The sequence below is a fragment of the Lepisosteus oculatus genome, chromosome 9 (genome assembly GCF_040954835.1).
Source record: "Lepisosteus oculatus isolate fLepOcu1 chromosome 9, fLepOcu1.hap2, whole genome shotgun sequence".
NCBI classification, from domain to species: Eukaryota; Metazoa; Chordata; class Actinopteri; order Semionotiformes; family Lepisosteidae; genus Lepisosteus; species Lepisosteus oculatus.
The window spans coordinates 30,111,713-30,138,907 of record NC_090704.1 but is presented as its reverse complement, the minus strand read 5'-3'; the positions used below and the strand labels follow the sequence as shown (position 1 = coordinate 30,138,907).

The following is a 27,195-nucleotide window of genomic DNA, read 5'->3' as shown; positions in this document are numbered from 1 at the left end:
AATCATGCAAACTATGTTCCGGTCTCCGAGGGCTGAAATTATTCTGAAGGTATAGAAAACTTACAAAACATAAATAGCTCGATTGCATAAAAAGAGTGTACTGTATTTACAAACTGATGAATTCTAAGAAAGAAATAAAAAAGCAAACACAAACACTCTTCTGTCCAGAGGTACAGTTATAAATAACTGCTGGGTGGTGAATGTAGAAGCAACACCTCCCACACAAGCCAGCAGGTGGCACTGCATATTAAACTAAATAAAAGCCACACTCACCCTGCACTTCTCCCAGGCTCATTACTTAGAGAAAGAATAATCCAATTCCTGGTATATACGTATTTATTCAGGTACAGCGTTTTGGTGATTAGAAGGATTTTCATGGTCGAAAGAGGCTTGCATTCGTGGTGCAATACACCCGCAGGTGCTCCTTATTTATTCTCACAGAATCAGACCACCCAGCACAGATATGGTTGAAATAAACAACTTTCAGAAGAAAATGGGGGGGGGGTGTGACCTCAGTCTTTTTATTATTTCTAGAGACTGAAAGGCACCCACTTACCAGAAAAGTAATGTTTAGCTGTATCCATTGTACATGAGCTGTCAGTGGGATGGCTCCCACAGAACAGCCCTGAATTACCAAGTGCACTGGAGTTAACCTCTCCTGTTAAACTCTCCAACCGCTGGCCCCTGCTGGGTTGGTTCCATCAATGAAGCCTCAGATGACCTCTGAACTAGGATTAACTGGAGAGCAGCAGGGCTATTTATGTGGGCTGTTGGATTGGTGAGACTCAGAAATCTATACTATACTATAATCATGGAAAAAGGAATCGTCTCCTTCTTGAGCTCCTCTTGGGTTCCATCCAATGCTGGCCAAGATCCTAACTGTGGCTCAGTTTGTGTGCTCTGCTCTCCAAAGCCAGACCCACACTCTCTCTGTCCTTGGCTCTGGTCAGCGGGCAGGATGCAGGGTCTCTGAGCTAATGGAAAGAAGCACAGCCCAGCTACAGTAGACTCTAGAGGGCATACCTGCTTCAAAACTGTGGGCTTCTATTTGCTCATCATCAGTCAAGGCTGACCAACCCAAAGATGCAATGAGACATCTCATTACCTCCAGTGTAGCCAGGCAATGCTCTATTGCTGCCTCTCCAAGTCTGAAAATCATACCTCAGACTGATTTCTCTTGTTATATCAGTTTCAATCAAACAAATTGTTATGCAATCCAGCTGGTCTACAAAATTGCACTTATTTTTCAGGACAACATTACACAATTACTGAAAAAGACAAAGGTGTATGAAAAGACCATTGTCTGCTTAGTCACATTGTTACTTTATCTTAGCTGATGTTGATGTGCACTATGACAGTGTGCTGTAAACTATGACTGGCAACACTCCTGCAACTTGTATGTGCTCTGGCAGATCTTTCAATTTAGCTCTAGCAAATGTGTTAGTGGCAAATGCCCCACTCAACTAACAAGAACCTATTATCAGAAACACTTTGGCTAACAGAAAGAGGAAATAACAGGATGGAAAAAGTCCACAAATTACAAAAACTGTCAGCATATTATCTCCTTGAATAAACTGTGGCTCAGTAAACCAGCCGGAGCTTGATGGCTGACACATCTTGTGGATTTGTGCTATAATGTTTTCCATAAATCTTCTCCACGTAAAACACAGCTTCATGCGTCTGCTGTGCCAAACACACAGTAAATGTTAATGGAAGATATTAAGCAGAAAAGTGGGAAAGGTTTTATCGTGACTACTATGTACTGCATAATACAACTTATAAATATCTGTGAAGGGTGAAGACATAGGAACTTTACGTCAGGCTCTGTAAAAAGTTCAAAGCAGTGGTGTCCGATTCTGGTCCTGGAGGACTGGTGTGTCTGCACGTTTTCATTCTCAATCAGCTAAACCACCTGGTTACTGGCTGAACTGCTTTTAAGAGCAAATCTGCAGACACAACAGCCCTCCAGGAAAGGACAAGACACCCCTGGATTAGGACAGTTTTGTGCTGTGGTGATAGGATAAGGAGAAGTGTGACCTCATTGCTGGCACATTCTGTGTGAACGTGCTGTTGAATTCCTGCTATCCCTTCCATCACAACATCTGAAACCAACTACATCAGCGCCTTTCATTAACTGTGGTCTGAAAATCCCTTCATATGGGAATCAGACTGATTACACTAATGGGTGGCTGATGTAAGAGAATGCTTGTGTGCAACATGTAAGGGCTCAACTGTTCCCAGTCCAGGCAAAGACAAAGGTTATGATGAGAGCTAACGGGATCCAGGTTGTTTCACTTCATATAAGGACTATATGGAATATATACAGAAATATATTCATATATAGGAATATATTCATAGGTTACACAGGTCAGTGCTTTCTGGTTCTTCTTGTTTCACTAAACAGCTGATTCCAAAATTGAAGGAACAAATGCATGCTAGGTTTAATGCCAAAGTCAGACACTGTACCCATATTTTGAGGGTAAAAAAAGATGCAAAGCATCAGCACAAAGTCAATGTGCGATCTGCCCAGCAGGTGGTGCTATCACCAAGCTGTCATAGCTGCACTAAAAAAAGAACCTTTGAGGGTGGCCCATTGTGACAGAGATTGAGAAAAACCCTTTAACAGCACTAGATATTATTCTTTTCTGGGGAAGCAAACGATTACTCAGTTAATATGTCAGGTCAAAGCCTCCTATTAGCCTACTTTTTTAAGTGGCCAAAGCATTTCAAGATCTCTCCAAACTCAAAATGACAGGTGAGTTTGTTTGGATGATATCAGAACTGCAGGTGTCACACAGGCTAAGAGCACTGTCCTGCCATTGCATATTCATTGGTTCGATGACTGTCTCTTCCTGAACACCTCTGTTAAATAAAAAAGGTTTTTAACAGTGCCCTAAAAAGCTGACTACGTTTGGTATATTTGGAATTTAGAGTTAATGGGCAGCACAGTGTTGCAGTGGTTAGCAGTGCTGCCTCCCTGTCCTGGGGCCCTGCCTTCAATTCCAGACCTGGGTGCTGTCTGTGAGCAGTTTGATTGTTTGTCTTGTATTCTCGTGGGTTTGGCTTCCCTGCCCAGGGTGTATACTGCCTTGAGCCCATTTCTGGCTCCCCCACTACCCTGAAGTGGATGAAGTGGTTAGAAAATTGATTACTAGATTCAGAGTTATAGGTAGCTCAAAGACTAAAATAGAAATACATCAGAACTTTTTTTGTAGTAATTTATACAAATATAAGAATAAGAAATTAAAATCCGAGGGGTCTGGTAAAAGGTCAATAAATGCATAAAAGGCTTTTTATAAAGTGGGCACAGTTATCTGATTGTTTTCCCATGCATCACCAGCATTATAAAGAGGCTCCGTCAAAGCTTTTCAATGAGAATAACAGACATCAACCCTGACAAATAGCTTTTTCTGTCATTTTAACTAAAAAATCCCAAGTACTCAGAGTCTGTTGAATGGCAGGCAGAAGAAAGGGCACTAGAGGTGAACGATAGTTTCCTACACTTATTGGAATGTATTTATTTATGACAGCAAATGCTTTCAAAACTGCCTTAAAGCTCTAATGTCACGTGGTATCTTTTATTGTCTCATCTCAAAAGTATCAGGCAATTTACTTCCAGAAGCCATGACATGAGGTTTACTTCACTATTCTAGCAAAAGCCTTACACTGGCTATAACGTTCTGGAAAATTATACTGTACAGAAGATGTGTTCATTTGTGCTATTCACTTCATAGCTGTACCAGCAGCGAGTGATTTGGTGATTTGAGAACTAGCCACCTTCTCGCTGAGGACCCGAGTCTCTGAATTGATGCAGTACATTCCCAAAGGAGTACTAAGTTAAGAAATGTAAGAATCAGAATGATTACAAATGAGAGGAGGACATACAAGGCTAATTCATTTAGTCGACAGAAAAAAATCTGAGAATCTCATCCAGCTGTGTCTCGAAAGAATCTGGTCTATCAGCTTCAACAGCATGACTTGGGTAACTTGTTCCATACTCCCAAAACCATTTGTACAAAGACATGCTCTCCACCCCCCCGCCCCTCACAGTTTTAAATGCACTTTTGTGTAGTTGCCACTTCTGTCCTCTAGTTTGTGCTCTCCCGTTCATTCTAGAGAAATGTAATGGGTTGACTTTGTTAATGCCTTTCAAGACTTTGAACATTTGCATCAGATCCTTGTTAAATCCACAGATCTAACTTCTGCAGCATAGCAAAACAGGATGCAAACCATGGGGAAAAAAAGAGTGATATGGTGTATAAACGCCAAACCAGGACAATGAATGGGGTGATGAGCAAAAGAAAGGCAACAAGTGACAAAGAAAGTTTTAGCCCTAAAACATGTAAGATGAGAATATAAGGTAATTTGAAAGAGCACATGGAACAGCAGAGCTTGTTAAAGCAATACAGTCAACTTTTTACAGTTCTTCTGCAGCAGCCAGTGGTGAGTTCAAGTCTGTTTGGAAAGGCTGTGCTCAGCTGCAGCTCTCACCTCCAGGATCTGATCTCCAGCCCACAGTCTGCCGTCCCGAGCAGCAGCTCCCTCCTCATACACCTCGTGAATAACGATGGCGTCCTGGAAAGAAAAGAGACTCAGCAATTCATTTTGAGTAAAGGGTGGGCCCTCCACCTCAAGAGCCCTGCCAGGATGACTGGAATTCTCGCAGATTCTTCAACACTTTGGGTGCACAGAACGCAGGCACTGTGCTTATATACAGGTGCACTTGTAAGAAAGCACTCTGCAGCTTGAGTCTCTGCGAAGTGATTGCCATTTACAATGGCCTTTTCTACTTCATAAGAGATCAAAGCTTATTTCTGTTTTCCCCACCAGTACCTACAATGCCTTCGTTCGTCAATTAAATTACCCATCCATCAATTCTCTGACTGCTTCATCCAATTCAAGGTCGCAGGGGAGCTGGAGTGCATTCTGCCCAGCAGGCCAGTCCATCGCGGCTGATTCAGATATTTGACACATACATTTGTTTTTTGATGTCTGTAAAGAAGCAGTGAACTGAAACCACGACACTGAGATACTGCAGCTAATATGGCAAGAAAACCGGCAAAATGGTCAATTTAATGAATGCAAATAATGTCACATGCAGTACATCAATGATGCTGCTCAGCAGGCTTTCTCAAGCTGCTGTTGGATTGGCACTAAATTGCAGATTACATTGAAACCCATGGAAATGAAAAATAAAGGGTGGGAATGAGCAGGGGTCTGGATGAAGAAGTGCAAACAGTGAAAATGAAATGTTAGGATTCTGCCTGGTATTTGTGCAGGTGCAAACCCTCCAAATAATTCTCACCTCCTCTCACAAAATGTAACTCAGTCATTTTAATCTGCTTTGAATCTTCAGAGAGCCCTCTTCCATCTTGGGATGGTAGCTGGTATACACATTACATTTGTTTTTTTGCTATTATTTAATGACATACTGACCTACAGTGAGACACAAGGGTAGCATACATAGAGGCAAGGGAAATTTGCCAGTATAATGTGTATAATGATATTAATTCTGCAGATATTGAACAATCTGAGGCTGACACCCTAGTAAACTATTTGCTACCTCTATCCCAGATTTTTGATCCCCAAAGGAACGGGTACCCCTGCTATACCCTAGCAAGAGATGGCAACTCCAACATGCAGACCACCTTAGCACAGCTATTTTATATAGGTGGTGCTTCTCCACTTGCCTTTCCAGAGATGCAAGCTGTGATAATGTTGTCTTGATGACAAACCCCCTCTGTTCTCAACACCTGTGCCTATTAGCCAGGTTTGCTTTTGGTTTGCTACCAGAGATCCCGACATGCTTTGCTCTAAGTTCACCTACAGTAGTAACATGCAGCATCAACCCTCCCCACTGCAGATGGCAATCTTTGATAACTAAATTATTGTTGCTGACACAGGCATTGCCAAAGAGGGTTACTACTGCCAAAAGGAAATGACAGTCTTGGGCTGCATTTCATTTTTGTGCACCTCTGTGATTTTGCTATGATCTGGACTCTTTGTTTTTCTCGAATTTGCTCCAACCTCTTCTCTGGGCTGTAAAGCCACTTACAGTAGCACACGGTGACCCTTATTGACACACCTGTGGCTCCTTAACTCTGATTTTGCAGACACGTGTATGCACATGTAATACTGGTGTAGAGATCAATACTTATTTTTATATTCTTCTTCATTAGGACAATCGAATTTGTGAGGAATGTCAATATCTTGGAGACCCTGTGGCATCTTTTGAAGTTGAGTTTGAGGGCTCTAAGGACACCTTAAATAATTAGGTTAACCAAAGAAAGCAAAATTTCCCTTGTGTCACACAGGTACTGTTTAAGTTGTCCATTCTTCAGCCCAGGCCCTGCCTTACAGAATTGTAATGCAGAACTGTAATTAAACCAGCAGGTATATGACACTTCATACGCTAGAGCAAATCCAATCCACTGATATGTTTCAATAGAAAGTACCCTCCGCAACCAAAACCGTTCAGTTCTGGAGTCCCGTCTAACTCATGTCTCATTACAGATTTCTCTCCGGTCTCTGCCCACTCTCAGCGAGTTCCACAAACAAGCAGAACAAAAGGACAGCTTTGCTTTAATAAGTCGGCGGTCGGCTCTGCTCTCGAACGGGGCTCTTTGAATATTCACAAAGCGCAAGAGCAAGGGGGAACAAAACACATGTACAGATGATGATGTAGAGTTTTCTAGCCACGTATTGTGTTTGCAAAATGTACGAAATTGAATGAACAGAAAATGAAACATTGAGGTGGGCTGGGGTGATTAATTCAAACAAGAGAGGTGTATTAATCACTGCCATCCATTCTACAGGACCCACACAGCAGCTGAATTCTGATGGAATATCTTTGTGCAGTTATTTATACTCACTAACATCCTGAACTGCTATTTTAGGATATTAAATAATAGCATAATAGCAGAGCAAGGGGATTCAATGTGGAAATGCTGCTATATTCTCATGGGGAATTCTTTGTGTACAGCTGTTTCACATAGTACACATACCGTCACTATGGTGGGTAATTAATGACTTGTTCAGATGGAGCACAGCAGTGAAGTCCTGAGGATAAGTCGGTGTGGGGCTCTCTAATTGTGGTCGGGGTCAGAGTCAAAGTCAGGCTTGGGTTTAGAATTAGGGTTTGGACCAGGGTCCCAGACAGGAAAAACAGCATTTGCAAAGAGACACATTGTGAAGCAGCACTCTGCAGCCCTCGTGAAAAATATCACCACCAGTTTTACACAGTATTTAATTGAAAGAAAAATTGGGGTTTGATCTATTTAATGAAAGCGTGCAATACAGTATTTCGTTTACTAATTGGTGCAGTTTACTGAAATGCGTGAAATATTAGAACAATGTTCAGATGGGAGAAATAAAATGAACCTTTCTGAACCCCAAAGCTGCTCATCCGAGATGTGAAGTCAGGCTTTTAAACTGCCTGCACTTCTGCTGCCCTTGATAACCATAATAATAAAGCTGGTTGCAGTTAGAAATATTGTAAACCACATCAGGGAGACTAATGGGCTGCCCGCAGGCTCCCAGCTCAGTAGAGGGATGCGTGTGGCAGCCTCTAATCTCACATATCCATAGCAGGTGAACAAGGGAGCTCTTGTTCAGACCATTGATCATTTTAATCCCCTAACCTGACAGCCATCACTCGAAAATGGACTTCTCAAGCCAAAGACAAAAATCACAGTGAACTGAATTTGAAAGGGGGAAGCTCTCTGGTCTGGCCAAAGTGAATGCTATCAGAAGATAAAGAAGAAGCACTGCATCTCCTCGGGCAGCATGGAAAAGATTAAAGCTCTGCATAGACTTAACCTGCCTGGAGTGAGATCTGACAGAGGCCAACAGTTCTACAGGATCCACACTGCCTGCAATGGTCATGTAAAATAATACAAAAACCTACTGATGCCTTAAAAACATCCCAGGATACATCTATATTGACTAACCTTTGCAGTTGATATAGACGTGTCCAAAAACAAAAGCATGAAACAAACTGACCTATAGCGTCTACTTTTATCACAGATCCACAGACTGTTTCATCGACATTTTCTTTTGGTGGTTTATTGATCTGTAAGTAGAGTCTAAATCAATGACCTAATCACCTGACTTTTCTTGTTTGGTGACTTCTGATGTTTTGTTCATTTTGTAAATGTTATTTTTGTCAGTGAACATAGTAGATAATCCCATTTTACCACCGTAATCGCGTATCTTTTTTCACTTTTTCAGGGCTTTCAGTCTAGTTACCTAAATGAATCCATCGTTTTTGCCTTATATTTTCTTTATACATTAACTTAATTCTTTCTTTTTCCAGCACGTTTGATAAAGTACCATAAAAAGGAAGTTCATTACATAACAATTTAATAAGGTACCTAGATGTATACTGACATCTACAGGTTAAGGGACTAAAATGCAGCTGAGTTAGCTTTTCCTAAGACAGCTCAGCTATAAACCCTGTCATTATAATTAGAAATGAGAAATGCGCAGAAGAGATGTTGATCAGAGTGAAAAGAGCAGAGATTACAAGAAGAGTGAGCGTCATTCGTAAAATTGAAGGCAGCTGGGGCTTTCAATTACATTAGGCTCCTAATACAAATTACCTTGCTGATCTCTCCAATAATACATAACTCCCTGATGTATAAAGAATAAATCAGTTAATTAAAAAAGCCCTTTTAATTAGGTGAAAATCTAAAAGTTCCTCACAGCGTTAAGGGACTTTGATCCATCTGCTCAAGTGGAAATCTGTTTGTGTCTAAGACAAGACACCAGATTTAAGGAGAAGACGACATGGGGCTGGAGCCAGTGACACTGCCCAGCGCCTGGTGCAAACTCTTTGGTAGAAGCCCATAATGTTTGTGCGTTACAAATCACAAACACTTTGCTAAAGAAAACCACACAAGGACACAATGCCCTCAATCTACTTGAGAGAGATGACATGTGAGCTATGGCTTCTGCAAGCTCTGTCTCTGACAGATCTGTGACAGGCAGCTCACCAGTTGTGTGTCTTTTCCTCCCACGATGCTCAGTCCCAGGCCGGAGCGGCCCTTGGAGATCTCAATAACGGTCTCCTGTCCCGGGACGATGGGGCAGGTGGCTGGATCTTTGGGATGGACAGGGGACAAACATCACTTGTCCTGCAGCAACATTCTCTTTCCTAGTAAAGTTCATTTCCCCGCCAAGGAACAGGGAACTAAATTCACAAAGAAGATCGACGTCTGAGGACTGGGATAGTTTCTCTTTTCAGGCTACATTATGACTGAGTTAAACAAACTTATTTACAGGGTGATCTTTAATTTAAATAAGTTTTCATTCCCAATATATGCAAATTGTGAATATGTGACTGTAGCCAGAGTTACTCACGGTCAAACTGTCAGCTGCCAACTCAACAACTCAACCCACTAGTCTCGTCTTCCCCCATTCTCTAGTATGTACCACTGACATAGCAGGTTTTTTTTTTCTTAAACATCATAGGTATGCCATTTTAAATTTGAATTAAGCTAAATGTAATAATAAGCATTATAAAATCATAAGCATTTATAATAGGTCAAATAATAAGCATCTGATCTCTTACTTTTTATTAAGGGAAAAGGTAAGTTAACATGCTTAGAACTCAGTAAATGTATCATACTACAAACAGAGCACGACAGAAACTGCCATCTACTCTTAAAGACAAACATGTTTCTATTATGTTCAGATGTGAGCTTTAGATATTTATTTTAATAAATGAAAACAACAAATAACTAATTAATTATTGATTGGTCTTTGCAAAACTATTCCTCCCGTACATCAGGAGTTGTCATAAAATCATCTGATAGTGGCTTTTTGAATGAATCTAATGCTAAAGATATTACAAGCATAATTTCACTTTATAAATAGAAACAATAAAATTGCCACGAGAGATTTATTTTAAAGAGAAATCATCAACCTTGAAAGCAGTATACTACGCAGTGTACACAGGATTCATATGGAAAACACTTATAAAAAAAATAATTCCTTTTTTTTTTAGACTTGTTCATTTTCCATTAATCATTAAATACTCATTATCACCTGTTGGCAATTTGACACAATTAGACACAGCTTCAAGTACAGGCATGCAACTCCTCGAGGACAGTTTAACGTTAGAAACTCATGAGTGAAGCTGAAATTGTCAACATCTGAAAAGTATCAGGCTGAAGTCAGCATTGTGATTATTGCCCAAGGAACTGCTGGCCTGAGTAAGGTTTTAATTCCACTTTTACTTATCACAGATCTGAGGCAATAGATCTTGTTTTGACAGAATGCTTAAAAAAAAACAGTTTCGCTCTCTCTTTATCCAACCCTGTATTGACCTGTTTGAACATTTCCTTTTGACCGGTGCTGTAGCAGCCTAGCAACCTAGCAAGAAGACTCCTTGAGGAAAGGCACACAGAGGACATGGGATGGACATATCAAGGACATGGACTTTCAGGAGGAGCCAGGGAAGAGCGGGGTACCTCGGCCAGTGTACTCGAAGTCTGGGGGGCTGCCAGAAGGCAGAAGAGCAGCAGATGACACCACAGTCCTGTCCACAGAGCTGGCAGCCATCTTGGCGAAGATGGGTTTTTGGGTGCTGGCGGACTGAACAAGACGGCAAACGTTCAGGAATCTAGTGTCTGCATCTCAAGGCTACGTCAGGTGCAAGGCTTAAGAAAAGATCATATTTCTCACAAGGCAGTTTGCTTTGATAGGGGTCAAATGTATAACAGAAGCCAAAAGTAATGTTCACTTGATAAGGGAACGATTCTCTTATGGATTAGACAGTTATTTCATAATCTAACACTGTATTTGATTATAAAAGACGTCTGATAGAGGCTGAACATTGAAACTTTGTAGCAATTTCTAACATACAAACTAAACACATATACAGCAATTCCTCTAAGGTTCTGCAACTTTGATCTGTCTTACTGACATAGATGAGGACTGGCACTGTGGAGAAGCAATATACAGGGGGCAAGGAAACCTTGGAAATAGGAGAATCTGCTCTTAAAGAAACAAGCTATAAAACAGGTTATACTGTACACACTGAAAAACACTCCAAAGTTTTTCAGTCTGCCAAAGCATATAATTGAGGTGCCTGCTGTGCGTGTGGGGTTAATCCAAGATGACCTATAATTCAAGAAGGGTATTGTAGTCTCTGCTTTTCTCAGTGCTACAGAAAGTCGCTTATGCTCCAACCTTACAAGCCACTTTGCACTGTGTAAGACCATGTTAACAGGCAGTCTAACAGCCAAGACCCAGGTCTAGTGTATATACAGTATATTGAGCAGATTTGTTTGTCTACATTTCTCACTGGTTTAATGCTCTACATAAATAGACAGTATTGGACAGTAACTATAGATGCTGGGGAGGGAAGATTTTAAAACTAAGTTATTTGATTGGTCAAAAAAGGAGCACCATTTAAGAGCTTTGAGGAATGTCAGAAGCCAAGACAAACTAATTTTAGCAATGCTTCATTCTGTTTTTCATGAGCAGCCATCAGGACTCAGGTGAAATTCTGGGGATCATGAGTAACAGAGACAAATTATATCACAGTTAATAACATACTCATTTAAGTTGTACATACTCAGGTAATAACAAATGGTAACTGGAGAACAATGTGTAGAAAGGTGAGAAATGAGGGTGAGTCACAATATGAGAAAAGTACCTGTTCATGAAGCTGTCCTCTAGGACTCTTGATCTCTGCTTCCGCATCCTTTTCATATATCTTGACTTTCTGCAAAAAGTGACAGAAAACCGGTAAATGTGACACCAGTGTGGCACCAACTGTTAACTGCAAATTATCTTCCTAGCAGTAAGCAGACCCTTAACATGAAATGTCACTGAACAATAAGAGTTGTCATAAAGCCCTTTGCTGATGGAGTTCTGCAAGTTTCCCGCTTTTATTAAACAGCTCCCAGAAATGGAGTACCTGTTCATCCGCGGCTTGGCACACGGTGCTCAGAACTATAACAGAATGGAACACGTAAAGGTTCATTCCATGTAGAAAGGTAAAGAAAAGAAACTTGGCTGTAGAGCATTGTCCAGGTGTGAGTGAGAGATGGAAAGCAGCTGAATGATAAGGATAGAAGAACAACAGACAGAGTAGTTAAGAAGGAGCAGGCACGGAGTCCATTCGACTATGACTCGAACTGTATAATAATTTGCCAACACCATGCCTGACAGCAGGGATAGTGTTGACCAAATGATGCACTAAGTTGGATTTGCATCAGATGTAACACTTTGCACTTATAGTAAGCAGACCATAATGTTCCAATTTGGTCTTGTCTGACCACAAAACGTTTTGCCACATGTTTGCAGGACAACACCAGTATAAACACAAACAGCAAAAACATGCATCTTTTTTACATTTATATATGAAATAAGTATTGTACAGGAATGCCCTGTCATTACATATGTAAAAATACAGCAATGAAACCTACAGTATTATCAAGGTGTTTTGTTGTGAATCCCCCTGAAACATCCAAAATATATTTTTAATTCCATACAAAGCCCCCTATCTGGTATGACCAGGATATTGTTGACCTATCTCCCATCTCAGCCAGTGAAATCTGAAATTCTCCAAGTGACCGTTGTTGACTTCCTTGAAGACTGCTCAGTTCGGAGGCAGTGTCTGGCTGTTTCCCACTTCTGAATGATCAGCTTCACCATGCTCAAAGAGATATCAACAGCCTTTTTAAAGGTTTAATGTCCTTCTCCTGATTTGGTGCTTTTCTCCAACTTTATCTCAGAGTTGCTTTGAAAGCTCCATGGTCTTCATGGTTGAATCTTTGCTTGGAACTCAATGACTGAGGGCCCTTGCAGAGACAGATTGATTTATTGTGAAAACAAGTGAACCAGTATTAGGGGACACAAGGGCCACTCAATTGTGTAGCCTTTTAAGATGAGTGTGTGCATATACATTAATCCAGATGTGCCACTGCAAAGTGTTTGTATACTTACGCCATCATGACTTTTCCATTTTTCTTTCACAATATCTTTTTACTCCCTTGTTTGTTTTCTGATTTGAATGTGTGAAGTATGTAACAAATATTAATTGCTTCTTCGAAGTGCCATAACTGAGTAAACAGAAAACGCTGAAGCAACAAAATGTTAAAGATGTCCTGACAATACGGTTTTCAATAGAACAGAGATTTATGAATTGAACAGTGAACAAAGAAAAACTCGAAAGCTGTCAAATGGGAAATCATATCAGTTGCCTTCAGCATTTGATTTGAGACCAGCAAAATACCTCTCTGTATTCAGAGCAAGATGAGAAAAGTGGGCTGCAACTGTAAGAGATCATGACTTAGAAGCTCGTAACTGAGAGAAATATGTCTGACGTACATTTGAACATACAGATGACCAGCCTCTACTCTGTGTGTTACATCCATGACCATTTTCTAACAGGATTTCACTTTTTGTGGCAAGTCTTTTTGACTGATTTATGTATCTATATTTCAAGCTTTAGTGGAGCCTGTCTCTTGGAGGATAAAAAATGTCTTTAATGACTGCTCTGGTGCATTTTTTCCTACCACCACCACTTGCACAAAAGATTCAGCATCAGAGCCAGAATGATGAATTACCCTCACTGAAGCCCTGGGCATCTGGAATAGCAATGAGCTGCTTTTTAAATGTGCAAAAGAACAATGAAGTGTGACATTTAAAATGTTGCAAAAATCTAAAACATACAGTATTATATAATACACCAGAATTATTTTGATAGTGATAAACTGTTACAGTATATAACTGCCAAGACACATTTAAAATAGTTCCCCAAATCCTGCTTTTTCATTGCACTCTTCACACTGACATTTTGTAATTACTGAAGAAATAAAGGTTTGTGTTGACACCCTCTACAATTTATCACTGAACAGCTGATCACTAGCATTTATTTTTTCAAATCTAAAATTCTAAATTCTATCAGCCCAAAAAGTTAAAGAAAATAATTTATTCTGAAAGCAGACTGAAAAGAGCCAATATACCCTCTAGTAAGTCTTGACAGTGCGGCTCAACTGTCAATGGCGTGTCAGCTGTCACTCCGAGTATGTAGTTTGGAATCAGGAATGACAAACCGACCTGTGTCTGTGAAATACAAGCTATATAACAGGGAAGTTAGGGTGACAGGAGATATGTGGAATCCAGGAAATATGAGGACAAACAGGGGTACAAGAAATTAGGAGATCTGATCTAATAGGAACATGTGATTCATCTTGACCTCACTCTGCTCTGGAGAGATAATGGCAACATGCCTGTTGTTGAGGTGCCAGAATTATTAAGGAGAATAGCGTAGCTCTTAGCCTCCCACCACAATTCAGACACTCTTGGGTCCACAGGGCTTTAGAGACAAACAGTACCTCCACAGCAGAGAATTCTACTCCAAAAGGCCAGGCCTCCTGGCATAGGAGAATTAATCTCAGACTTCCCAGGAGACAAGGAGGGTAGTGTGACCTCCTGTAACAGCCTCAAAGCCAACTGAGCTCTGTCACATTAAACCAAACACTTATTTTCTGAATGGTGGCGAATGATACAACTTGACTTGAAAGCAGCTTGACTTAGAATTCCAGCGTTGTTTTAAGCTACCAGCATCAACTGGAGAAACGGCACTCAAAGGTGCTCTCATTGCACCCTGAGAAAGTGCACTACAAGTCAAGCAACAAGTCAAGTTCTGTACATTTATTTTACAAAATAAAACCTTCTTACTTCCTCCAACTCCAAATAAACTCCTAACCTGAAAGGAACACATATTTTGCCATCTAATTTAATACTACTCCCATGTTCAAAGTTTCCTGATAAGTTTATGCGCACTGCTAAGTTTTACATTTTACAGATGAAGACAAAGCTTATTATATTTGAACAGGCGCTTTCAGTCAGAAGAGACAGTTCAGCCCTGTATCCTTAGATCTCACCTTAGATGTGGCTTCACCCTCACTGAGACTCTTCAGCACCACCTCTGTCCCTTGAGCCTCTGCTTTCAGGCTAGTCTGCTCCTGGGGACAGCAGGGACAGAGAGGGTGTTTCTGAGTGCAGATGAGAAACTAAAGTTTCAAATTACAAATCACTTACTGAATCAACACGACAATGCATCAATGCAAACACTGCTTGAGAGGATTAAAAGGAATCTTTACATTTCCCATTTTTATACATTCCCCATGATTTATTGAGTCATTGCTAAAACTAACTGTGAACATTTGGTCTGGCTGTGGAAAGTGAAGTGCTGTACAGCAGGTTCTCTAGTCTAGGGACAGTAATGAGTTCTGTGTAGGGTGTCCTCAACTGAAGTTCAGCCAACAACAAGTATTCCTATGTACAGTAAAGTGTGTATCTCAGTCCAGTAATCAAAGCCTACCTTCCAACACGAGAAAAATATATACTATATGTATATTTTGTTCAGGTCTCCAATTACGTATTTTGGTAAAGATTTTACTGATGAGTGAGAACATCCAAGTTAAAAGCTTAAGTTGCCTTTTATAACTGTAATCAGTAAAAATATTCTTAAACAAATTTGAGAATTTTTACCAACTTCTAAAAATCCGGTTTCAAGACACAATTGCGATTTCAAAGTAAAGACAAGCATAATGCACAGCTTCCTCAGACTGAAGAAGTGCTTCTCAGAGAGCATTGCTTATCCCTGCTGCTGTGTTTTGCTTTAGAACACTTATCCTGCGAGTTTATACTATCTGCATTCCCTTGTGTCATTTCTTTGTGGTTTTGGTTCTTTCCATCTGTCCTTTTTTGGTTCTGTCTGAGAAAACCGGGGAGAATACAACCCCCTAGATGCTTGGGTAGTTTTCTGTTAGGAGATACACAGCTCAGGCTGTTTAATGAGATAAACTTCCAGTAACACAAAGCATTTTCCAAAGCAACCAAAACAGAAACTTGAGCTCAAGGCCGATGTTCCCGCCACATTTTCCCCGTAGTGAGCCCTTACCTTTCCCAGGGACACCTCAGGGATATTCTTCTTGTGTGCAAACTCCTCGGTCCCCTGGGACATTTCCTTGGCTGTCAGCATCCCAGAGAAATCGTGAGACTAAAGAGAAAAAGAAAAACTGTTTAGTCCTATAGGTTACTCTAAATCACCTGTTCTATAAACATTAGGAACTCTTATAAGCAAGTAATTTGCTCAATTAGTTGGAAGTTGCACCCTTGAGGGTTGGGGCGGAGCAGTGGCACTGTGGCTAAGGATCTGTGCCTGCGTCTGGAGGTTGCTGGTTCAAATCCTGCAGCCGGCAGAGGAAATCTACTCCGTTGGGCCCCTGAGCAAGGCCCTTAACCCCAACTACTCCAGGGGCGCTGTACAACTTCTCTCCCTGTCTGTGTATCCATGTCTCATGGAGAGCAAGCTGAGGTATGCGAAAAGACAAATTCCTAATACAAGAAATGTGTGTGGCCAATAAAGTGATGTTATGTTATGGAATTCTGATTTTTCTGCCAAACGATCTCTAAGTGAATTAATTGTACAAAACAACTGTTTAACCAATCACAGTAATCACAGTTAATGGAATTTGTTTTGCATTTATGAGGGAGGAGTTTTCCACCTACAGAAGAAGGTGAGTTTCAGGGAAAAAATAAAAAATATTACAGCTGCTTTTCTAGGTCTCCAGAAATTGATGATGTAATGGCTATACATAAAACAGCTTGATCAGTGGCCTCCATGACCAAGACTGACCCCTGCTTTACAGCCTTCAGCAATGGAGTGATTGACGCTGAATATTGTTGTTTTGTTTTTTTCAAGGTCCCAGAGTCATACTGAGAGTTTGAAACCTTGTGTTGTGTTGCATCAAAGAACAATAAAATGGTGTAAGGATAATTCTTTTACTGCTTAAATTATTATATACATAGTACCGTGCCTGTTTGTAATTACTTTGCAGAATCGTTCTTTTGTTTGTGTGTTACAGTGTGGAAATAAAGGTAATAAATTCTGATTTATTGCATCTTGATTTCAGGCTGTTATGCCACAAAATGTGTTAGTTTGGAAAGAGTGTGTAGACTTGTTCAATAAATAATCCCTTCACAGACTATTTACACAAAAAGTTTGGGATGCTCTGGAAAATTCAGTGGTATTTATATCTTGTGGTACAATAGCATGGCTGAAACTGCTTATAAAAAAAAACATTCATTAGTCTTGTCTTAAGCCTAGATTTGTTTCAAACTATGGCTATGAATGTGTTTGTAAATATAGTAATCCTTCATAATACAAGTTTAATTTGTTCCTAAAAAAACTGCTCATAAGGAGAAACTTAATGTAATGGAAATTAAATTCTGATGTTATAATCTCTAATTGGTTCCAGAAATCACAAATGCTCCCTCAAACACCTAAATCACACCTTAATACAATACAGAATGATATCTAAATATGAAAACAATAATATTCCTGGTTTATTATTTGAGTAAGATGCTAAAATCATTAGCTGATGCATAAACGATAGGCAGGAAAAAAAAACCTCTCCTGTTCATTTACAGTACAGAACAGTAGTTACACAGCTACAGTAAACATTAAGTACTATCCTCTAGTATAGGAACTTAATATACAAGCATTTATTATTACAAGTTAAAATGTAATAAAATAAATTCCTCATCTGAGACGATGTTAAAAAGAAGAATCTCGGCAATGAGTGAAAATGTGCTCATTAAAAGAGAAACTAGTAGGAATAAGTACAGATTGCATAAATAAAAAAATCAGAGGATGCTCAAATAGAGAGGGTTTACTGTATTTGTTTTGTCAAAACACATCAAAAGACATCCGCCCCTGCACAAAAATCAGGTGTACTGATCTTTCTGCAGATGACGTTTGCAGCCTGGTGGTGATATCAATTATTACTGCCTAATGGCCTACTGGGTTTGGGTAGGTTAGGGTTAAGGTTCAGATTTTCTTCAAAGAATGAATGCAACCTACCACTCATTTAATCAGAAAATATAACTCAGAGCACCAAAATAATATTATGCAAAGACTAAGCAGCCTTGCCAAAAAATGTATCAACTGTAGTACAATCTCATTTTTTGACAAATATTCTGTTACTGGAAATGTCGTGTGAAATGGTACTCTCCATGAGCATGGTATCAGGGTTAAATAGGGTACCCAATAATTATTAGCTACACTGGTTAAAATGCCAGTGCATTCAATGCCAAATGGAACAGTTTGAAAGGTTTAACCACTTTCTTTCAAACTTTAGCTTTTTGTGGAATTTAGACAACATTCCCACTTAGGACAATGCAGTGTATAGGGCCATATATGCAGGAAAAAAAAAATGTGAAGACAACATTAAAATATTACTGTTCCTAAATTTCACTTCTGTCCTAAAACACAGCCATGCCATCAAACATCCTCTAAGTTTTCCAATACTCCTAACCCTAACCCTAGCTAAGGGTTTGGGTAGATTAGGGTTAGAGTTCAGTTTTTCTTCAAAGAATTAATGGAACCTAACACTCATTTAAGCAGAAAATATAACCCAGGGCATCAAAATAATAGTCTGCAAAGACTAAGCAACCGTGATACAAAATGTATCAACTGTGGTAAGAATTCATTTTTTGACCAGTATTCTGTTATTGGAAATTTCGTGTGGAATGGTGCTCTGAATGAGCATGGTATCAGGGTTAAATAGGTTAAGAGTCAGGAATACCCAAAAAATATTAGCTACGCCGGTTAAAATGCCAGTGCATTCAATGCCAAATGCAACAGTTTGAAAGGTTTAACCGCTTTCTTTGAAACTGCTGCTTTTGGGGCAATTTAGAAAACATTCCCATATAGGGCAATGCAGTGTATACAGCCATAAAAAGTAAATACAAATAATTTACTACACATCAGTGCCATCTTTAAAAGCGTTTCCTGTCTCAGTAAAATTAGTATATCAAAGGCCAGGTGAGACCATGAAAGAGAAAGATCATTTTCACAAATCATTACCGTGGATTCTTCTTCAAATTGACCACAGTGAACAGCACAAGTCTCACTCTACTTTACGCTGATTTTGTGGAATGACGCTCAAATTCACAAACCATGACGGAATTATTGACAAGTTGGGAGTATAAAATAATTTTCATATTCATAACATCCATACAATAAGAGGCCGAACTACTAAGATGATCCAATCCATTTCCTAAGCACTTTATCTAGTACGGGGTTGCAGGGGAGTTGCAGCCTATCCAGGCAAGCAATGGGTGCAAGGCAGTCTACACACTGGATGGGAGAAGTCCATCGCCGGGCACACAAAGACACAGATACACACACTCACACAACAGGGCCTGTTTTCCCAAATACCCATTAACCTACCACTATGTCTTTGGACTGTGGGAGGAAACCCAGCACCCAGAGGAAACTCCTTTAATAAAATATTTACTATTTTATTTAGGATTTATTTGAAATCTGCTTCACAGTCAATTATACTGATTTCAGGGATTAAGTAAAAGGGGGATTGTGTCTTCAACGTGGGGAAAACATGCACACTCCACACAGATAACACCCTAGGTCCAAAATTGAACCCAGGGACCCACCTCTAGGTCTAGGTCAGAATGTTAACGACATTAAACAAATGCCACCCCATGACACCCGTGGATGATCCCACTTTAAAAAAAGGTGTGGAGACATTTATCTGTATCTGCACTGGATTCCTGTCAAATTTTATATTTTTAACTTAGAGGCACAGGATGACAGCTCCTGAATCTCAATAATAACTACTTTGACTGGGTGCTTCTAGCCTAACGCACGATTTAATACTGTATGTTGGCTTTCATGAATGCATTTCTGAGACTATAAAGACAAAATTTGTTCATACGTAAGTAATTTCAGGCGTAAATCACCCCCAGGACTGCCAAACCACAATTATTTCTTTTTGAGTTAAAATTGTTTTTGCGATGAAATTAATCAACTACTTGCTGCAAATTGAAAGTCAAACACTGGAGCTGATTAGCATATAGACTGACAAATTGATTCAGACAAATCTAGAGGGCTGTGTCAGAAACAATTTTCATTAAATAAAACCCAGAGGGTTTTCTCTTAGGTCAATACCGCCTGGGTCTCGTCAACAACAATGTCACGTGACCCTCCTCCATCTTCCAGCAACCTGAGTCACATCCCTCTTCTTCATAACGAGCTGCATGAGCACAGAGGTACAGCACAGTGGGTTACCTCAGGGAAGCCAACAATGGTTAACACCCTCCCCCCAGAAAACCTCAAATGTGAACAAGACTTTACACAATAACATTAGTCATTGGGAACATGAGGGAATTCTGTCAGCCATCCGACCACAGCACTCAGTTCTCTGGTTAGACTTTAGTAGCTCTAATGTTAACATAGCCATCATTACTGAACAGACTTTCTTTTCTCATTTTCAGCTGAGTCAGGCAATAACACATGGTGGAAACAGCTGATCTTGTCAAATGAGCCTTATTCAGCCAGTGGCTAGAAATGTACTTAGCCCTCAGACAAGCTGTTAACGTAAGGTTGCAAACGGATAGACTTCAGAGGCAAACACAGGACTAATGGTTCTCTAGTCTACCATAACAGGTGATGTTCTTTCTATCCTAATATGTTCAGTGTAGCAAAAAAATACAATGTCTTCTTCTTCCTTGGCACAACAGGCTTGGGTGTAACTCACCTGGCTGCTCAAAACAGACATAAAACCTTTTTGGGCTGCATGATTTTGAAAGTGGAGCTAGTTTACCTCATTGGAAGAAACAGATGCTGGAGGTGCCGGGAAAGGAGGAACAGCCATTTGGTTGATAGCATCTTCATTCCTTTAAAATGAAACAAACAGAAAGTTTAAATGTCTTATTAATTTGTTGTAATGCATTTCATTAAAGGCTCAATTATTAAGGGCAAGTTGTTTTAAAAGAAAATATAAAAACTGCCAAAAGCATGTATTAGATCTCATTGTTACTACATAATTATCATGCCTTGCACACAGAGGATCTCAGAGCATTGTACAGATGAGAGTGACCTCACTTCATTCTGCAGCTGCAGCTCATTTGCACAGCTGGAGAAGGAAGGAACAATCTTGAGTTAGATAAACTGCAGAATGGAATCAGTTTGTCCCGATGTAGAAAGCTACAACTATAATTCAGACAGTGAGCCAGGATTGGAACATTCATTTTTCCAAATACTGCCACTGAATTTAAATGATCATCAGAAATCAGGATATCAGTGTAATATCCCATCTGAAACAACGCCGTGTAAGGTGTAGTGTGGAGAGTGATTAGGATACTGGAAGGCTGTTCGAATCCAAGGTGGGACACTGCTGATGAACCGATGAACCCTTGGACAAGGTACTCTGCTCAGATTGCTTCAGTAAAATGCCCAGCTCTATAGCTGAGAATAAGTAATACAAATGTCTTCACCTCGTCATTACTCTGCATAGATTTTTCCCTTTGTTCAAATATGGCAGTCTCCCCTAGTATCCAGCGTTCAACACAAAAGGGAGGTCATATCTTGAGGCAGCACATTGATTATTTTACAGGACAAATAAACATGAAAAAAAGATTTTGCAAAGAATCCACAAAAATACACTAAGGCATGTTAGCCACTGGTAACCCGCACTTGGGGTATTCTCACCAGAAGCTTTTAGGAGACTTACTGCCTCTAAATCCTTGTTTTCTCTACTCCCAAAGCGGATAACTGTTTCCAGCCCTAAACTATTTCTTCCTAGTTTACACATAGAATGACACACATTACTTTAAGGCAGGTTGAAGCCAGTATCATTCTAAAGAGAGAATTGCTTTAAGATTAAATTTGAGCAAATATACACGTCCAAATACACTAGCAACCAACACACCATGCCTGTTGACAAAACACCAAACCAAGCCTTTGAGAAATATGTGCACATGATTTACACACAAGCACAGCTGTTCTGCTGTGCATATCCTGAAGCATACTGACAAGCAATCTGATACATGCAATCGTGCATCAGTGAGGAGCACAGGGAGGACACAGGAGAAAAAGATTAACACGCTGTCAAGGAGTACCACCCTGTGCAGCAGAAGACAGGAAATGAAACCACCAGCATGTCTGTCCCTTTCTCAGTCGTACTGCTGCTGTCTTGCTGTTGTGGAAAGAAGACCAAAGTGTAGTGCTGCTAGCAGGATCGATTTTTCCCCAGTCTCTCTTTCTGCTTCATCAGCGCATAGGTGCTCTCCTTGGCCTGTTCTCTCCCCTTCCCCGCTTTTATGAGTGCCCTAAGTGAGAAAGCTGGAAAAGACAGACCAGGAGGCAGCCTCTGTCTCTGAAGAGTCCTGCTGCCTGGTGTGTTCAGCGCAAACGCCATCCTTTCTCTCAGCCTGCCCAGTAAGTGACCCTTACCAATCACGGCTAATGCTTTTATTTTGGAGGGTGGTGAGAAATAATCTCTTCCTCTCCTGTCCCCAAAGGCCATAAAACTTGTGAGGCTGACAAGGTTGCTGCTTTGTTGCCGCACTGTGTTAAATAGTGTCAGAGTCTCTGGGTTTCAGGTCAACCCTCCCAGAGGACCACTAACAGATGTGTCCTGAACTGTGGATGACATGGAGGAAATAGCAAAGCAATTCTTGATTTGTTGCGTTTTTCCTTTTGCCTTCCAATCTGAGGTGTTGCCATGGCAATCTGCCAGGGGTTGGTCTTCCTACAATCCCAAGCATATAGTCCTTCTTTTCATTGCTGCACTGACAGGTGACCTCCAGCACATTACATTCTTATATACTGGGTGACTTTGATTTCCAGAAAATCACCCCAAATTTTAAGCGAGAAACAAGCACACAGGGATGTTTAAAAAACACTATGAACTACACTACCAACTGTACAGTCCATCCCTCATTCCAAACCTTTCTGACGAGGCTTCCAATCAAATATATGTTATCATTGGTCTCATTCTGTTTCAATAAGAAAAATTCAGATGTTCACTGTTTTTAATTAATACTCCTAACTTCTACAATTTTTTATAAATAAGTGTTTCTGAAGTGCAGTATTTTTTTAGAGAAGTGAAGCCATAATAAGCACAAATAGAGAACAATGAAACTGGGTATATCTGATTAATTAACATCACAGAATGCCTCTCAGTGCTGGTTGATCAATACTGGGGAGGACCAAACCTGTAAAGTAAAGCTTTCAAAAATAAATTCCGCATGTGAGATCTATTTGCAGCAATACAGACCACTTGGCTTTGACTTAGGGTTCAAATGACTGCTTGTGTGAACACATGGTGTATTCTGACCCACCCGAGGTGAGGTCAAGGTGAAACTGATGTTGACGGGTGAAACAAAGTCTACCCTATAGGAGTCAATGTAACACCAAGATGATCATCAAGCATCACTGATAATCAGGGAAGCAAAAATATGTTCTGATGCTGCAAGAACTGTAAACAGATGAATGTATAATGTGCAAGAGGTTTCAGAACATGGTGACATCATTACGATGTCAGAGGGATTACAGAGCATAATGACATCATGGTCAATATCAGTAAAATAAGCCTGACCTTACACACTATGCTGACTATGGGCATTGTGGTTGCACTGCCAATCTGATTCTAACAGTGCTCCTCTCCAGCAGTGTAATGATGTAAGTCACTTATCAAACTATTTAATTTACTTTATGTGGCAGGGGACAAACACTGTCCTTCAAACTGCTCCAGATTTCAATGCTACAACCTTTACATAATTAAAGTTGCTGACATACTGTAAATGTCAGCATCCTTTATCGAAAAAAAAACACTATTTACTAATTAATTAGGTGCAACAGATAATATTTGCCAGAGTATCCTAATTTGATACACGCTCTAAGCATTTGAAGTTCACATTCATCGAAGCAAACAGTACTTAAGATGTTTTGTCAACTTATGTTTTAGAAGATACAGGGTTGGGCAGCACATAGGTGTCAGCACTGCTGGGGTGCTGGGTTCAGTCTGGGAGCGGGGGTACTGTCTGAGGGAGGGAGAGCTTGTATGTTCTCTCTGTGTTTGTGGGGGTTTCCTCTGAGTGCTCCGGTTTCCTCCCACAGTTCATGCTGGTAAATTAATCGATTTCTGGAAAAAGTGGTCGTGGTTTGTGTGCGTGTCTATGTGTACCCTGTGATGGACTGGCGTCCATATGTGTAAAATTCTTTAGATCACCAGAATACCTTGTCCAGTACTGGAGCTGTCAATAAGCTGGTCCCTAACAGTAGAATAGATAGGGAAGGCTGCTTAAGCTGGTGGTGAAAACAGAAGTCATGGGGTGGCTATAATGTTGTGTTTACTAAAGTGGTTTACTATAATGAACCACAATATGCTGTGGAAAGGGGAGAAGATTGTGTAGCAGGAATCAAGTGACATGTGGGATGTTTCTTTACAATAATAACACAATCAGGAAACTCTCACTTCTTCTTCCACTCAGGCAATGCTCCCTTCGATCATCACTCTCCCAAGTTAGCAAGAGGGGCTGTCGATTTCTCACCCCAGATCCCAGTGCAGGTCTATTACATACTGTAGCTGTACTTGACTTGTCCAATGAGCTTTTACTTTCTGTGACAGACTGTCCCATGGAAGGACTGCGATTACCATGTCCCTGTTACTTGTGGCCACCATAAATAGGGCACCAAAATGCATACAATGGACACTCCAAAGGCAGGTGTAACCAATGACACCTGCTGTTATTGTTCTTATGAGGAAAAATGACCCTTTATATGTCATTTAGCTATACAGAATGATTTTCCAGTCTCTAGCCCCAACGTACTGTATATCTGGAACTGCCTATACAATGAGATCTTACCTTTGCAAAGCTTCCACACAATGCCTAGATAATAATGATAAGGATATGTCTTTGTTTGATCAGCTAAGTCAACTGAGAAAAAAAGTCTCAATAGCAATGTTGAGTCTAGTCAGGGGCTTAAACCACAGAAGACAAAGTAGTGAAAGAAAGAGAAGAGCAATCAGAACAATGTATCTAATAGAAAAAGACATGTCACTGAGTGCAAGAGTCAGGCAGAGAAGGTGAGTTCACACAACTGGGGGCACCTTCAGATACAGCAGTGGACAGTTTCATCTCATTCTGCAGACTGTTCCAGTCACTGGCAGCAGCACATTGAAATGACTTGTGCCGAAGCTGGTCATTACTCTTGGAAGATGGAAGCAGATACTGTAAAAGCACTACATATTAAAGAGTAAGATGGCACAGAAAACTGCAATAAATTCCAAAGACAGGAAGGTGTTTTCCATATTAGACATTTCTAAATGAAACCAGTGAAGCATTTGTCTGTCAGTGATAAACCTTATGGCAGCTTTAGAGGCCATTCTGGGAACTGCCTAATGTCATTCTGTACACCATTGTATGAGATAGGAAATTCAGGCATTTCACCTAATATAATAATAAAGGAATGCACAAAAGCAAGATTTGTTGCAATCAAGTAAAGCATTTTAAACTTGAAAGTATTCATTTGACTTTTAGATTGTTTCAATTTAAAGCACTATGCAATATGTCTAGATATTTCAAAACCGTGAGTCTGGAAATAGTGATTGTGATTTCATGGTGGAATGTTTTATTGAACAGAATTCATTTAGAGTGTAAGTCTTCTGCTAAAAAGATGACCATACCAGAGATAATTTTTCTAGCCTGAGGCCATGGGATTCAAATTTCTAACATACTTTCCATTATTCATGTAATTATAATTTGATGGTCGTGACTTTACATTTTCCTACACCTGATCTCACCCTGTTTTAATTATGTCAGCGATTCTGTGCCCTTACTGCACTCTTCCGAATTTTCTTGCATGAATTTATTTCAAGAGGCATTCAGACGTCTCCTGTCCTTTGCCCCCATGAGTCTGTGGTGAGCCTAACAGGAGAGCGATAGAAAAGAAAGCAGCTGGCAGATGTGCACCATCGCAGGATGAACACAGACAGCTAAACACTGCCAATCCAGGTTAACCAATACGAACAGCTATGCTGAATAATAAGAGGAATATGAAAGCAAATTATCTGGTATTACACTGTATTTAATGACAGTAATTTCTCACATAATCAACAGCATCAATAATGTATATTGACTCTCTCTTTGTTTCAGTAAGACTATCCATTAGATACTCATCATCACACAGCATATGGTGTTAATTCACCTATTCTAAATATATATCTTTTGCTAGGTATGCAGAATTTGAACAGCTGTATTTGAATAGCTTAATGTGCACATATGTTATACAGAGAAATGGTTTCTAATTGTAGCGGAGCTAGTTTGGACACGGTGATGTTATCGCCCTCCCTGCGCATAGCAGGGACCTCGGCTGCCTGGGCTGGGGGAGGTCCTGTTGTCAAACCTAACAACAGACATTTGTCGCAGTCCTAGAAGCACATGATACAAAAGTTCCATATCCTGTAGAAGATGTGCCTTGGAATATAAATACAAGGTAAAGTACATCTGCAATGGACAGTACCTGTCAGTGTGCTGTGTGCTCAAAAGGCATTTCTTACCTGATAAAAACAATCTTGACTTTGGAAGGTGCACTCTTGATGATTGCAGAGGCATTTTGGTGGCTCCTACCATACAGTATTTGGTTATTGATCTGCAGGTGAGATGGAGACAAGATAACCATCCATTAGAGAGACCTCTAATCATATATGGCAGTATGCATCTATCCTACGGTATCCCCAAATTCAGTCTTGTTATGTTATTCATGCAATCTATTAACATTATACAGCGTTTACACACTTATAGAATAAAAACATCCCAAACATCTGCAGATCCATTGTCATCAGGCCCTACCATCACCAGACAAGGACGATTATTATAGAACACAATCATTCTTAACCGACAGCCAGTGTGATCCCAGAGATCATAAAGATGTGGCATTCATAAATGCCTTATTTAGTTTTTATTTCAGCATTCTGCATTCCGTTGACATGCCTGGGCTCAAGAAAAGCGGCATTTTCACGATGATTTCAAAATCATCAAATCTGACGTGAGTGTGTTTTAAAGGCCTTTCCAAAAAACATATGTGATTTTTTTAACAGTTCCCTGCAAACGTATTGGGACATCCAAGTCAAAATTATTTTTGCTTTTGAGCATGTTATGAAGAGATAATTAGATTTTTATCTTGAAAGGAATGATGAGGACACATCCCAAGAATTAGCAAAAAACTCTATGTGGCTGCAGTAAAGCATTTCAAATGAATAAAAGACTTTGGTGTGCTCAGTGGATCAGAGACTTAATGCAGTTTTTGCCTCAAAGGATATACAATACATCCAAATACTGACTTTTGACTCTGAAATGCAC

At 40.1% G+C, this 27,195-nt stretch overlaps 1 protein-coding gene across 3 annotated transcripts in view; it reads right to left on the bottom strand.

The window, feature by feature from the left end:
- Positions 1-27,195, bottom strand: part of patj (PATJ crumbs cell polarity complex component) — a 225,057-nt gene that overhangs the window by 18,227 nt on the left and 179,635 nt on the right. For all 3 annotated transcript variants that reach the window (XM_015356178.2, XM_015356179.2, XM_015356180.2), the window contains 8 exons: positions 26,394-26,485; positions 20,652-20,724; positions 15,926-16,024; positions 14,904-14,984; positions 11,663-11,731; positions 10,473-10,596; positions 8,994-9,100; positions 4,492-4,575 (listed from right to left, as the gene is read on the bottom strand). In XM_015356178.2, coding sequence (XP_015211664.2) covers positions 4,492-4,575; positions 8,994-9,100; positions 10,473-10,596; positions 11,663-11,731; positions 14,904-14,984; positions 15,926-16,024; positions 20,652-20,724; positions 26,394-26,485 — 729 coding nt within the window. The remainder of the gene's footprint in view (positions 1-4,491; positions 4,576-8,993; positions 9,101-10,472; positions 10,597-11,662; positions 11,732-14,903; positions 14,985-15,925; positions 16,025-20,651; positions 20,725-26,393; positions 26,486-27,195) is intronic.